The sequence below is a fragment of the Gymnoscopelus braueri genome (genome assembly GCF_963280865.1).
Source record: "Gymnoscopelus braueri genome assembly, chromosome: 8".
NCBI classification, from domain to species: Eukaryota; Metazoa; Chordata; class Actinopteri; order Myctophiformes; family Myctophidae; genus Gymnoscopelus; species Gymnoscopelus braueri.
The window spans coordinates 18162981-18178934 of NC_137609.1; the positions used below are offsets into that span (position 1 = coordinate 18162981).

The following is a 15954-nucleotide window of genomic DNA, read 5'->3' on the forward strand; positions in this document are numbered from 1 at the left end:
TGTGTGTGTGTGTGTGTGTGTGTGTGTGTGTGTGAATTCATTGTGTAAGTGGGTGTTTTTGCTTGTTAGAGGAAGCTATGAGCAGTGGTGGAAAGTAACTAGGTACATTCACTTGTACTGTGTGTAAGTACGGTTTTGAGGTACATTTACTTTATTTGAGTATTTCCATTTTTTATACAATTTTTTTTAAACTGCCACCCCAGATATACCAGAGGCCAATATTGTACTTTTTAGTCCACTGCAGTTAGTTGACAGCTTTAGTTACAATTTGCTTTGTAGATTTAGATTTTTATTACAAAACAAACATGTTATATTAAAAAAAACTTTTGACAAATAAAAAAAAAACACTTACTTTTGTACTGTAAGTATATTTTGATGCCAATACTTTTGCAATACTTTTACTCAAGTACATTTTTGAATAACCGCCTTTTATTATCTATTTTTTATATTGTGGTATTGCTACTTTTACATAAGTAAAAATACTAATAGGAGTACTTCTTCCACCACTGGCACTGATGAGAAAGAGAAACAGAGAATGTTGGAGCTTTTGTCTCAGAGGATGCAAATATCCTCAGATCCACTGCAGGGTTGCCGTGGAAACCCGAAACGGGCAGAGCAGCATGCACTCAGCTGCTGTCGTATTGTTGGAAAAAAGAAAAGACAAATAGTGTAAACTGAAACAATAGTTGATAAATGGAAGTTATAGTAAAATGTATTTTGTTAAAGCCTCATTTATATGTATGACTGCGTTGCTCGAGAAACAATTTTTCAACTGGAAAACCTGAGGCATTGCATTGCATCATGATGTGTCAGCTTATATTTGTTTTAACCAAACTATGACAGCTGTGTGAGACACAACAGGCTTTGTAACTGATCACTACAATTTAGATTTACAGTTTAGACATTTAGCAGACGCTCTTATCCATTCTTACAAAGTGCAAGAAGATCATAGTAAATGGCATGAACCGTGGTCGAGTAGAGAATAAGTGCAAAGATAACAATTAACAATGCTTACTGCTGTGCCTATTTTGTTGATCAGTAATCACGTTGTTATAGTACATGTGGGACAGGGAAAAATACAGGGCAGATTGTGATTTTTGGTCATTGTATCTCATGATAAGGCTTACGGATTAACGGGTAATGCTTGTGGATTAACAGATACTTTCACTGTTAAATACCAACTAAATGATGTTTAACCTTTTAGTTGATAGTTTAGCCTAATACAACAGTTTATAGTTTGCTATGTTCATAGCTATAGTGATTCATACATCAGTGCCACCCCCATACATTACATCCATATACTGTACACCGCATACACCACCATCATACACAAATAATATTGCCACCAACATGACTTCTGTTGCTACAGTGAAGTCTGAGCATTTTATATTTCAGTATTGCTAATGCAGTATATGGCCAGCTAATTTTAAATGCCAATTACACCCTAAATGTTCTAATTAGCTTGTCTATTAAAAAGTTCCAAGTCAACCTGTAACTAGCTAGATTATTGCTCTGTTAGCACGTGTATGATTGTCCCCACCAATTTTCCTCACCAGGTCTGCTTAAATAGTTCATCACTTCCCTATGACAAAAATTAATTGCCTGAAGATAAGAGTTTAAACATAAGCTGGCAGTTTAGATTAAACATCTACTTTGTCTCTGTGCATCCTTTCTTGTTCTTCTGTTCGGTGGAGGCAGGATAATTCTTTCTTGTGTAGGAGCCCACACAAAGTGAAAGTGATGTTGAAGCAACACAGACAGTGCTGTGTCCTGTGCATTGACATAAATGTATAGAACGGACCTTTCCATTCATAGCAATGCTGGGCTTTTGTGTCAAACACGGAAAAGGAAGTAATCAATTCATGGAGGACTCTGTGATGTGTTGGTTCCACATTAAGATGACATATAGCAATTGTTCTGGACCTTTTTTGAGCTCTGAACCATTAGCATACAGTATATTGAACAGCCCTCAAGCCACCCCCACAACAATATAGTGTGCTGGGCTATAAATTCTAACTCGCAACAAAGTTCTGTCAGCAAGCACTTTGCTACCAGAGCACGGAGCTGTGTTCACATAAACACAACCATGAGTTCAACTCTGCCTAACTGACCTTGTTAAGAGTCTTCCTGGCCTGTCCTACATCTTGAATCCAATGAGGGGGACAGAAGATTCCCAAAGCAAATTATGTTAAGCACAAGAACATAACTTAACATCATGTTGAGCTCAGGAGGGCTTTCACATGCATGCCAAGTATATTAAACACGGTGCCAGCTGCCACCCCTAAAGCTGCTCAGCAGTGCCGCGCAACATACAGTAGAGAGCCAAGTACCATGAGCATGAAAGACCATCCAGTACAAAGGTCTTAATTTAGTAAATGGTCTGCATTTCTATAGTGCCTTTTATACAGTCACCCATTCATACACCGATAGTAGAGGCAACCATGTCAGGCACCAACCTACTCATCGGGAACAGTTTGGGGTTCAGTGTCTTGCTCAAGGACACTTTGACCCGAAACCTACAAGCCAGGTATCGAACCGGGAACCTTCCAGTTCCCAGACAGCCGCTCTACAATACCTTAAGTATATACCTTTAAGTTTTACACTGGTCCATATTGAACACATATACATACAGTCTAGTGTGCAAAAAAGCCTAGAGATCTAGTCGGTGAATGGCAGCTTAACTGGTTCATCCGTAGAGGAAAAAGTGGAATCTTGCTTCTATTGAGAGTGGTGAGTTGTGGTAGATTGCTGGCAGCGTTAAGCACATTAGCCAAGGCAGGGCTGAATTAGAAATCAGCTGTGGAGTATACGGTCATTGTCTCTATTGGAGGGAACTGGCCGTCTGTGTATGTCTGGGGATTAGGCTTGCTGCTAGCCTGCCATGGGGCATCTGGTGCACAGACAGCACACTGTTTCACAGGACTCTAGCAGCACTGCAACATGACCAGTGAAACCAGGGAATCTTTACGGTACGGTACTGTAAGTTCCTATACTGACTAACTTCTTGGACCAATTGATATATTGTGCACTTGTGGAACAGTGGTTGATGTTATGGTATTCATGATATCATGTGTAGTCACTGAAAATGGCAGGGAGTCAGTGATATAGATTGTAATTTAATATACACTGGGTAAGATTTAATATATGAGATTAATTATCAACAGTTTATATTATAGTTTATATTATAACTGGAATGCTGATACATTAGTTTGGCCACATCAAATATTATGTTGAATTGTAATTATCAATTGAATGACAACCTACCAAAATGCTGGGATTATTATTACAATAAACCATCATACAGTAGCTGTTTGTGGGCGTTTAGGGAATTTGCATACATTTGGCTCCATTCAGTCACTTTTATGCTCTATCTCAGGGGACACATTTGACTCAACTGTTTGCAGCCTTTGTAACACAAATGTACATGAATAAAACTATTTAAAAAGTTAGTTTTTTGTTTTTTACTTTAGTCCCTATAAAGATGAGAAATATGGACTTAGTTAGGCACTGAGACATCAGTGATCGTGGTGCTGCAGAGTGAATGCTAATAGCTCGTTGTTGTTAACACCCATTTAAATGTAAATGTCCTTTCTCCTTGGAGACAGGACTCGGGACTGCCATGGCAGACCACTTGTAATGGGGTTGGTTTCTTTGGCAGAACATGGGTATCTTTCTATAGATGTGGCCGCTTTTGAATAACTCTGGTGTGTCTCTGGTGGTGTGGGCTGTCAAAGTTGAGTTACACAATGAAGAGGCTTAATGGCAGACATTGTGATGACATATAAACAGATGTTGGCTCTAGCACATTCTAATGCAGTGGGGCTTTTATGCTGCAGTGACTCATGCTTTGATTCTGTGAGATCATGGCACCATTACTGGGACAATTTACGTTGTTTTACCAATAGGGTGACTGATATAGTGTGGATCCTTAGTTTACAGTATGTTGAATATAAAGCATGCATTTCCATTCAGGTCACACTACTGATTTGATCTGTGCCGCAAGAGAGAGATATTTTTGTTTGATGTATTTATTTGACATAATGGTACATCATTTGCATTTTTGACACAGCCTCAGGGTGACTTTTCCAAACACATGTTCAGCATCAGATGTTTGTCTTTGTTTTTAAGGAAACTGAACAAAGACTGAAGTCATTATTGTCTCCTGGGAATTATCATGGGGAACTTGTTGATTTTCTTGAAAACCAACCAGATTTCCATATACGGGCACACAATGCTGTGGTATTAGTAGGGAAAACAACAGAGTACATCCTGCAATGATGAGTCAACAGATAATGAATTCAAAAGTAGGATAAAAATAGGCCTTTCTGTTTTAGCTCCTTACTTCCTTAAAACATTATAAAAACAATTGTGAGAGATTGTATGATGCGCAAAAGTATTTTTGTGAATAGATAATTTGTCTATAATTATTCAAATATTCCAAGTGTTCTAAACAAAATAAATTCATATCAACATTTACAGTTGCACAAAAAAGGAAGAAGTTACAGGAGCGCTACTGGTATCCCTCAAACCACCGGTGCTCATGGAAGGGAACAATATTCAGGAGAGAAGAAAGTTTATGTTTTTCCTGACTTTGCCTGTGAGCTGCCATTGTCCCTTTCTGCAACCCCAGAGATACAATTAAGCTTTCACTGGGTCTCTTCTATCTTTTAAATTGGAGTGGGTGGGCGGTGTAGCCTCACTGCCATGTCTCCTGTGTCACCCCCAGTAGCAAGACGTTTGGTTTCCTAAGGCCAACTCTGTTAGGCTGCAATCCTACTGTATGCTGGCCATACCTTCTATCTTTCATTTTGCCTCGACGTGTCATTGTAGCATCTCAGTTCACACGTTCATTATCCCAAAAATCATACTGGACAAGAACACAAGAGTGGGAATCAATTATTAAACAACACGTTACCATTGGAACAATTGATTCTTTTTGTCAGCTATATCAATGGTAGAGTCATTATTTTAGTATTTTCCCACGTTGTCTCCCCAATATAGTCGTTGGCATTTCCGTATGTGCACTGCACTGTGGTCCCTGTCACTACCAACTGCAGTGACTGTAGATCAGAATCAGAATCAGAATCAGTTTTATTGTCACATCACAGGTTTACAAGGTAAAAAAGTGGGTGAAATTCGTTTTTGTACATCATTCCCATCGCAACGTTAGTTCCATAGAAAGAAGAGGGGGGGGGAGAAGAAGAGGGGTGGGGGGCAAGTGGGAAGGAGATCAAAAACAAGAGAACAACAGAAGGCCAGACAAGTTATCTACATATTTACAAAGTACCTGAGATAATAAAAACTAAGGTGCCTGAGCATAGCAGCAATGTATGTATACTGTGCATGATATATACTTATACTGTGCATGATATACTTATGGACATTAAGGTGCTTAGAGAAAAAAGAGCACAATAAAAAGACAAAAAAATAAGTCAGTGCGTTATACATGGGATTAAGGTGCAAAAGGTCAATGCGTGTCCACCTTGGGTGGACTGACCCTAGATGACCAGATGCTTCCTCTGATACATACGGACTTGCCACTGTCGCCAGCCACTTCTTTTTTGCCCGAAATGGAAAACTCTCACGAGGAGAGAGTAACACTGAGAGTTTTACTCTATCTCCCCATGACCCCCTCCCCGCTGAATAGCAACTCAACCCTCCACCAGTTTCCCACCTGCAAACATTGAAACTTTTTCATGGCAGCCATATTGACATCATAAATAGTAGGGTGAGGGTCCTGTACAAGTGTTACAAATTATACTACGGCTCTGTTCCATGTAGTATAGCAGAGCCTTAGCAGTGAGCCAACATGCACAATAGCAACACCCTGACTCTGTTTGTCATGAATGGACTAGTGCCTTAATTAGTATTATTGGTATACAACTGTACAGGATGTAACATTACCCTAATATTTCTGTCAATATGTCTGTTGCGAAAAAAATATCTATTCGTTGGAGTGCCTAGCCAAGACAGAGGTACTGCTGCCGGAAATTGAAACCAGGTCTCTTCAGTTGTTGGCGAGTATTCTACGACGCTCGGATGCCCAACGAATAGTATTGTAGACATATTCTGATCCAAATTTCAGTCATACAACAAATTGCACAAATTGAATTTATGATAATTTCACCATCATAATATACTATATTTTCTTTTTGGAGAACACATTTTTAAAAGCTCTGTGGGGGTGTATTATTTCTTTTTAATAGGGGCCGTGTCCATGAGTGGAGGAGCACTTTGGATATCATGTCCAGACCACTGACGCGCAACGTTTATTGATGTCGCAAATTCTCTCAATATCCAACCCCATCAACCGTTGCTGTGCTCGGACATCCTGTTATCTGCGTTATTAGCAGATTACCGGGTTGTCAGACACAATCAGGAGGATTAAATCAAATGACTGGCGCTCCTCTCCAAAAGTTAAAAAAAAATCTGCTTGAAGCTGGACGCAGAGAGCGCCAAAGCCCGATTCTTGGGCACTGGGAAGAGGAGCGTTCCAGTGCGTCTTTAGCATAGAAATGCATGGCAGAAAGGCGCTGGCAGCTCAAAAACGCTTGTTTTGTGTTCATTTACATAAAACAATAAAAAAGTTATAAATATTACATTTAAAAGGGTGCAATAATAACGGTTCCTCATGGTGTTTTCCCAGATATCCAGGAATTTTATGAGGTGACACTGCTCAACACTAAGAAGAGCTGTGAGCAAAAGCTGGAGGAGGTCAACCACATGGCCCACAAATGGGAGAAGAGCGTTTCCTTTCCCAGCCCTGAGCTGACACAATCTGCCTGTCCTCCTGATGAGGTGAGTCCACTGGCAACCACACAATTAACACATTTACCGCCGGGCCCGTAGTTCTACGGGCCGTTAAATCCAACGGTTAAGCGCCGAGCCCGTAGTCCTACGGGCTGCGGTCTTTTCGCGCATGCGCGGTCCGGGTGCACTTTCGGAATTTTTTTGATCCACTTCCGTTTCCGGTTTGATGACAGGAAATAGAATTATTTGGGATCCGGTTTCGACGATCACGCCCGCTCCCATTCTACAGACGAAACTGAAACTCAATTCTCTTCCTGTAGTTTTTTCTCCTCGCATTTCACTGTTTAACGTAATCCGCTCTAACTCAAACATGGATGCCCCGTTTGACACGCGATCTTCACTGGGAGATACAGGGAGATCTCGCGGATGTAAACAGACCGTTCACGGCTCAATCTTAAGGATTTTAACAAGATCTATGGCGACATGAAAAAAACAAAAAAACAACAAAAACACCTTGGCACTGGTGAGTACATTATGAGATTAACCTCTGGCGGTGGATGTGTTAATGACAACCAGTCAGGCATGAACTTTAGCTTTCTTCTTCTTTCAAATATCGTAGATACCTTCATGATTATTCATTCAAACGTTTTGAATGTCGGTGAAATAGCTTTTGTTACCATTTGTGTGAGGTCAATTTACATTATTACTAGACTAGTAATGAAAACACAAGTCATATTTTCAGGTGATAATACACTAATGAAAACATACTTGTGAGTATTACATGACAGTATAATAATAATATGATATGATCATTGGTTAGGTAAGTGAGGTAGAATTCCTAATTTCTTCCATGTATGATATTCTGTTCAAACGAAGTGACCAGCTTTTTTCCATTATTTCGATCAACAGTTTCAGACAGGCTGATAGCTGAGACTAAGCTAACACTTTGAAAGGGTTATCATGTTGAAAATATTATCTAGGAATTTTCAAAATACCAAACTAGAATTTGCCACCTTGAGTGATACCAATTAGTGCCTGGGCCCATGGATTCCGGAAGCCTGTTACACACTGTACCATACCGTGACTATACACACTCATCTACCAGAAAGTACCCGAAGTCAGCATTGGTCCTGGTTCCTTAAACACACCTATTATCTTGCAACATCTTACTTTATACACAATTCATGCTGCACTGTCACTGAAATGCTGTTGTAAAATTGACAATGAACATATACAATGGAAGCTATTTGGACGGTACAAAAAAGACACCCACTCTTCTTCTAAAGTTGTTCACTTGGCAGACAGAAAGAGAAGGGAAAATAGAGCAGATAAAAGAGGTGATGCATGTGTGCTTGTCAGTGCTGGGACATTCTAATTAAAGCGAATGAATAGAGGGTGCTGCTGAAGGGGTGAAGGCCATGAAGCACTGAAATACCAAGAGAGATGAATCCAAAAGAAGCTGCTATTCCAAGAAAACAAGGAAAACAACATGCCTACTGAAGATCATGTGACTCTTTATATGCACTTTTTAATTGGGACTGTTTATCCCAACCACTTTGCTCTGGTAAAAGAAATTAGTGATTATAATAATCCAAATAATGAAACAAAAACTCAAGACATTAGAAGGGAAAGGTAGTCTGGTGGTTCCCAACCTTTTTTCTTCTGGTTTTAAAGACGATAGGGTAGTTGGTAAATATGGCCCATATCTTGGTCCATGTCATGTCTCTGAAAAAACAAACACACACACACACACGCACGCACGCACGCACGCACGCACGCACGCACGCACGCACGCACGCACGCACGCACGCACGCACAGACACAGACACAGACACAGACACACACACACACACACACACACACACTGTATATATATATGTACTGTATATATATAACTCCTCAAAAGAAGTTTGTCTTTCAAATCTTTCATAAAGTTGATTGATTCATCTGGAAATCTGGGATCCCAAGTCAAACTAGAAAAAGTGCTCCTCAGAGCACAGGTCTCCGCCAGGTCTGGTACGTTATTGTGGCCTCCTGGTGGCGCTATAATAGGCCAATGTGAAAAAGGTGCCATTTATTCTTAGATCTTTCACGGCAATCGGACACTGCATTCATGATTTGAGGCATTTGGTTCCAAAAATGTATTTTGCTAAATTAGAGCTGCTGGTGGCGCTATAACAGGCCTATGTGAAAATGGTGGCATTTTTTCCTTGGCCTAGTGGGAATGTGCGTGTGAAATTTCACGGAAATCGCAAGCTGCGTTCATCATTTGAGGCATTTTGTTCAAAACGGACCAATCTTGCAAACTTTGGAAGCCTACCTTTGCCAATGAGGATGGAATATGGGAAATCGGACAGATCCGTGTTGATCACATGACTACAGAGATACTGTGTACCGATTTGCATGACGTTTGGATAACATTTGTAGGAGTAATATCAAATAATGGGTTTTGCACAAATCGGCCTCCTGGTGGCGCTCTAACTGGCCCATGTGAAAAATTTTAGGCAAAGGTTCTGAATTGGCATCCAGGGAGTGTGTGTGCACAGTTTTGCAGCGACCGGGCCAACGGTGCTGGAGATTAGCTGCTAACGGACGGACACACGGACGGACGGACAGGGTGCAAAACATACTCTCTCGCCATGCCTTTCGGCCTGGCGGAGACAATAAAAAGGAAAAACTGCGCCCCCAGCGTTTTTCACTTTTGCATTTGAGTACAGTTGTGCAGCTCTGAATCTGTTCTTGAGAGATTAGGTCTCATGGTGACATAAGTAGGAGTACGTCCATGCTGTTAGATGCAACTTTTAGAAAGTTGAATTTAGCTTTTGTGGTGGTCTTGTACGGTCTCTTGACTCCCCTCATAAAGAATTCAAGTGGTGATGTTTTTTTATGGTTTGGGATCGTGTGTGCATTCCATCTTCCTGGCTTATCCTGCACGCTACGCAACCTGATGCTGATATGGACAGAGCTGTTGTCTGATGCTTCATCTTCTAATGCGTGTGCATTGTTCTTGATTTGTGGTAAGAAAAGCTGTATTAATTTAATTGCCAGACCTAAGGGGTCGGCCTACAGGAGGCTTTGTCGGTCGGTCGGTCGGTCGGTCGGTCGGTCGGTCGGTCGGTCGGTCTGTCTGTCCCTCTTTTCCTCTGCACACACGTCATGCGAAGTCCGGCCATTTAGATTTCAACCACTAGGGGTCTGGCAGTGCTCCGAGGAGCACCTTTTCTAGTTTTCTGTGACAGTTCCACACAGAACTTCACAGTAGGCTACTCCTGTCAAACAGAGCGGCTCTGCTGTGAAAGTTTCTCCGACGTTAGTGTGTGCGCGTGTGCGAGAGAGACCGAGACCAAGACAGAAGGAAAGAGAGAGACCAAGACAGAGAAATAGAGAGAGAGAAGCAGCCGCAGTTTTCAGTGCTGTAAAGAGCAGATTCTAACAATTAAGCATTTACGTAGCAGACTCTCAAGGGTGGAGTAAGCGCCATGAACCTTTGTCAACAAACAACAAAGTTAGTGGTTGAGGAATTAGAATAACAAGTAGACACCATACCTGGCATCTATTGAAGTAGCATACACACCAACTGTCTACAAGTAAACAACATATTAGCATACTCTTAATAACAGAACACATTTCTATTAAAATCATTATTGTGCAAGAAGTGCAGACACAGATAATAGATACAGTAAGATGGTAAAACTAAAAACAGCATTAAAATTCATGATGTCCCCACAATATTTAGTAACAAGTTCTCTCTATCAGAGGGATAGTGAAGAAAAAAAGACTGTTGCATGTGTGACTGTTGACAACCTCATTAGCTTGCCTTGTTGTCTTCTAAACCATCCTATCTACGCCTACAAGCTTCAGAAATATATTTCTCACCCAATTGTGCAATGCCACAGCATTTACAGAAAATGGAAACTGAGACTCATTAAGATTTGCGAAAAAAAAAAAAACCCAAACAAGCCAAAACTCAAGTCCTTTTCATTTTGAACATCACAGAACATCATCATCATGTCTTTCATCTGTGCCATAGATGAATCCAACCAGTTCATTATGTATGTGTGATGTGTTTTGTATCTGAATTAATATAAGTTGCCCTCGTCAGATAAGCAGCAGATGATTGAATATCATTTATAAGTAATGTAACCTTAAAGTTGACTCAGATTTTTATATTTGACAGTTAATTTATCAGTGAAACATGAGTCTGTATTTTTCATCTATTTAAGTAGCATACTTACCTTCTGACTTCCACTAAACAACATTAGCATGTATGTACATGTATGGGCAAATTCTCCTTCTACAGCACGGCCACCAAGGTATGGAATAGCCTAACCCCATCCCTCAAAAAATGCAGTTCGCTGGGCTCATTTAAAACAGCCCTAAAAACTCATCTTTCTGGAGGCCATAAGATTTGAACTGTTTTGGTTGCTACTATATATGTCTATGAAATTAATTCAAGGACCCCAACGGAAGTTGGTCCGCAAGGACTTTTTGGGTCGGATCTTTTAGACAAAAGTATTATAAATGTAACTGTGTTGTTTTATAACGAAAAAACATCACATGGATGCACCTGGGACGTATCATCAGTGTTGTAGCCTGGGGTCATAGGATGTTTCGGGTCTCGCAACATACACCCTCGCCCAGGTGACCCAGCCAGGGTTGATCAAGCCCCGACTTACGTCCCAGGTAGCTACCCACGGTCAGTCCTAAATAGGGAAAGACAGGGCCACTCAATCCGCTTGTCCGGAACTACTCTGCCGGGACTGGGGGAGAGGAGAGGCTCTGGTACGTGGAGGGACTAGGCTCTGTGGATGGCCTCCTGGCCGGGCTCCTCCTTCGTCTCACCAGGTCCAGGACCTGTGCGTTGCACCAGACTCCCCCGCTCCAAACATTTCATTCTGGTGTGATGGTGTCTTGGGCCGTGGTGGTACTGCAGGCTCCCCTTGCGGCTTGCTTGAATGGCCCTCCTAAAGGCCTCACCGTGGATTTGTTGAGCTTCTTCCTCACGGAAGACACAGACTGGGGCGCCAACCCAAACTGCTCCCGGATGCCGTCTACATTCCGGCTGTCACCCGTCTCTCCGGTGGTCACCAATCTATTCCTGGTTGTCACGTAGTCTATACATTCCTATGAGCCACTATAAATAGAATAACTATAACGAAAAAACATCACATGGATGCACCTGGGACGTATCATCAGTGTTGTAGCCTGGGGTCATAGGATGTTTCGACATTCTTTTGACTAATAAAAGATTCAATACATTTCAATCAATCAATACTGTAAATAAAATAATGTATGTCTATCTCATTACTACTACTTCCTGGGGTCCACACAAAAGACAAATAATACAAATCCAGTATGAAATAATAACACAATATTATACAAAATAAAACAAAAGAAAGAAAAATAGTAAATATTAAATAAAACAAGGAAAAGAGAAAGAAAAATCTAAATGGACTCAACCTAATGTCTTTACTGATGACAGCTTCTTTTAGTTTGTTTTTAAACCTGGATTTAATTACATTTACAATTAGATGTGGGGGAGCCTATTCCAATATACAATCCCCACAATTCTTATCAACAAATCCTATCGGAGGGAAAGAGTGAAGGAAACGGCACCCACAGCACGTATGACTGCTGACAACCTCATTAGCTTTTTGTCTTCTAAACGTTTCTGTCTATGTCTACAAGCTTTTGAAGTATTTCTCAATAAATTGGGCAACGCTGCAGTATATACAGATTTTGAAAGCCAAGACTCATTAAAATTTGCCAAAAACCCACACCAGCCAAAAGCCCATTTATTTTCTGTAACAATCATTATCATCTCTTTCATCTGTGACATGGATGAATCCAACCAGTTCATTATGTGTGTATTATGTATTTTGTATCTGAATGAATAAAAGTATCACTCGTCTGATGATGAATGATTGAATACCATTTATACGTTTATGTAATGTAACCTTAAAGTCGCTCAGTTTTGACAGTTCTGCAACCAAATTTGACATTTTGGTTGCAGAAGGTTTTTGACATTTTACTTAGCATTGTACCAGTCAGCTTTGTTGTCTGCTCATCTACAGTCAAACTCTTTCTAGCTGCTTCTTCTTCAAAAGTATAAAAAAACAGTAAACCATTGGCAAGTGTGCACATTTATACACATGCATTCAAACAGTGCAAATTAAGTTGTGTACAAGGCATTACATTCTGCGAAGTTAAACTTATGTAAACACCATTGATTGATATCGATTTGTTGAGAATATCCAGTCCTACAGTACCAGGATGCGGTTAAGTGAAGAAGAATTGGAGACTGCTGTTATAGCTGCCATGCAAAATAGACAGACGCACAGACAGAGGCGAAAAGATAATCTCTGCCTGCCGGACTGTCAGAGGTAATATTATGTTGTGATGGATCTTTCCAGTATTCAGTCGGGGCATTGAACTTCATCTTTAATCTCATTAATGTTTGTTTATGATTTAATCCCTTCCCTGTCAAATATATTGCTAAGTTTGAAACATAGCTCTGTTTTGGCACAAGCTTTAGTTTAGAGGCATTTTGACTTCAACCTCCATTTGATTATCCTACCATAATGGGGATGCTAAATGTTGCTCCCTAGTTGTCTCACTTTTCATAGTACTGAGGAATTATCTATACTGTATCATTTTATATACGCATGTGTGTGTGTGTCTGTGTCAGTGAGGGGGAAGGGACCAGAATGTCAACCCACACACGTTCCATGGGAGCCCCCTGCAGCGGAGCGTGAGGGCCTTTTTGTGCCACAGCTGTCAAATTTGTGGACATGTACTGTAGCTCCACATCGTGCCTTCCGTTTGGCCAGTACAGGCAGGTCCGAAGTCGTCGTAGGGTCTTGGAGCCCCAAAGTGGCCCACCCCGACGAACCATAGACCATCTGGTGTATTGTAGGGCGGAGGCATTGAGGAACTGTTGTATCTTGCCCCCGTCTTCAGATGTCTGTTACTTGTGATACAGGCTGGCCGGTGCCAAGACCACTCAGGGCGCTGTCCGGCTTCGATCCAACTCCAGGTTTGATGACCACATCGTTGTCCTGCTCTCAGTGCAGATTGTGTGGGGTTGTCACGGATCCTGTCAGTCACTGTAACTGTCTGCTACTAGTGGTGCTGCTGTGCTCCGTAGTCCGTACCTCTAGTCACTGACAATACTGACACTCTCACAGTTTCTCAGGACAGTGACATCGAGACAGCCTGCTTGACCGCTGTATGGTACACCACAGCTCCCCATCGCCCAAGCACATTCAGTCCAATGATATAGCCTACTCATCCTGGATCTCTGCCAGCCAAAACTCCTGGCACAGTAATCTTTTATTCACCACCGTGATGTAGAGCAACCCTTGTGCTCTCTCCCCAGTCACTGTCTGTATCTGCATGTTGTCAGTCAGCCACACACTGACAGAGGGTCTCCTACGTCTGGCAGGATCCCTAGACAGACCAAGGAGAGGGAGGCTCCCATGTCAATCGGAGCTTGGCACCGAGTTTTGTTAAGTTCACACACAGTTCAGATATATGCCTTCAGCCTGGCCTATCCGTCCCGATTTGGGAAAGCAGTGCCGTCCTGTAGTCTAACGGCAGCGGAGCAGGATGGTTCAATGACATCGGTGCTGGGCAATTAAACGCAATGTGCTCCGGTACTCCACATTAGTAACAGCCGGACCGGGAGCATTTGTTTGCCTTTCCTCTATCGTTCCCTCATCCCCTGTGACTGGTGGGGTGAGACTGGAGATACCTGCTGTATTGGCTATTCGTCCCCCCACTTGACTTGTCTGATGCAGGCAAGTCGAGTGGGGGAATCATGGAATTTCCATGCTTACAAGTCCTTGAACACAGACTTGTAGCACCAGCTGCTCCTGGATGTAATGCGAGAAGGCAGGATAGTTGCATTGTATCAGTTTGTTCAGCTCCATGACATAGGCTCCTAATCTCTCCTTTTCTCCTCTCCATCTGGTGACAGTTGTTACCTGGCTTCATTCTTGAAGTCAGGCCAGCTAAATAATTGTTCCAGGGCAGCCATAAGCGGTATATCGCCGTCTGCCTGTCGGCTGCTCTTGCCAGCGCTCTTGGGCTAGGCCGGCGCCTTCTGTCGAGTAAGAGAGGCTGGCATCTTTTATAATCTGGTACCGTCACCCGGCATTGAGTGTCTGATCCAACTCGCTCTCTCTCTGCCACTTCCCCTACGCTTTTCCTTGATTGAGAAATGATGAATGAAGTGTGCTGGCAACTTATCTCGATAGAAATGCTCTTTTTATTATGACAGTCACACACATAAACACCAAATCAATTCATTAATAATATAGGCCCCACTCCTTGGGGTGTTTTTTGTCACAGTATATTTGCATATACGTGAAATTTGAGCTTGAGCAGTGGAGGGAGGGGGTGCTCCCTGCAGATACTCATATCCCTCATGCTTTCCCCCAAAATTATACACGCATGAAGCAAATGGTCAAATGAATATTGACCAACAACATTAATCACAAATGACACATACCGGTACCAGAGCCATATAAGGAGAGTTGCGTCACCTCTGTTCACTTCATCGGGCCAGTCTTCTACAGAGCCTTCTATTGGCGAATAGTGACAAAGCCCTGAACCGGAAGTTTACTGAATGCACTGGAGTCTATGAGCGTTTCTCACTATTTCGAGTTTACATGAACCACGTGACCGGCACTGTTTTCTGCCCCCGAGGTGACGCAACCTCTAATACAAGGCTCTGACCGGTACATACCCCTAACGCATTTCCATGGCAAATAATAACACAATAGCAGAACAGTAGAACACTAAACCTGTATAGGCGCACCTTATTTATGTTATTTCAGCTTTTCTGCATTCACATTTTTGCTAGGTTTTAAATTGATTTAATGAAAATAAATTTGAGTTTGTATGTAGCTTGACTTAAAATTTGGAATGCTGAATGTAAGAAAACATAATTACTGAATGAAAGCAGGAATGGATAAAGAAAATATATTCCACAATGCGAGGTGTCTCGATATTGGGAAAAATCACTTGAGGTGGAGGTTCTGCCAAGTCCATTATTTTCCAATACCTGGAAACCGCATCATGATTATCATGCTTATACTGTACCGTGGGCACTTACTAAAGAATAAAAGTGGCTGTGTTGATATTTTTTACTTCAATATTTGAGAAAAAAATGCAAATTAATTCTGTTGTCTTGGTCCAACA

At 41.6% G+C, this 15954-nt stretch overlaps 1 protein-coding gene across 4 annotated transcripts in view; it reads left to right on the forward strand.

Annotated features, from left to right (window-relative positions):
* dlg2 (discs, large homolog 2) overlaps positions 1 to 15954 on the forward strand; it is a 204717-nt gene that overhangs the window by 15967 nt on the left and 172796 nt on the right. For all 4 annotated transcript variants that reach the window (XR_013933583.1, XR_013933584.1, XM_080435020.1 and 1 more), the window contains exon 3: positions 6647 to 6798. Coding sequence is in view for 2 of the 4 variants with exons in the window: in XM_080435020.1 (XP_080291146.1) it covers positions 6647 to 6798 (152 nt within the window). In the remaining 2 variants the exon portion in view is untranslated. The remainder of the gene's footprint in view (positions 1 to 6646; positions 6799 to 15954) is intronic.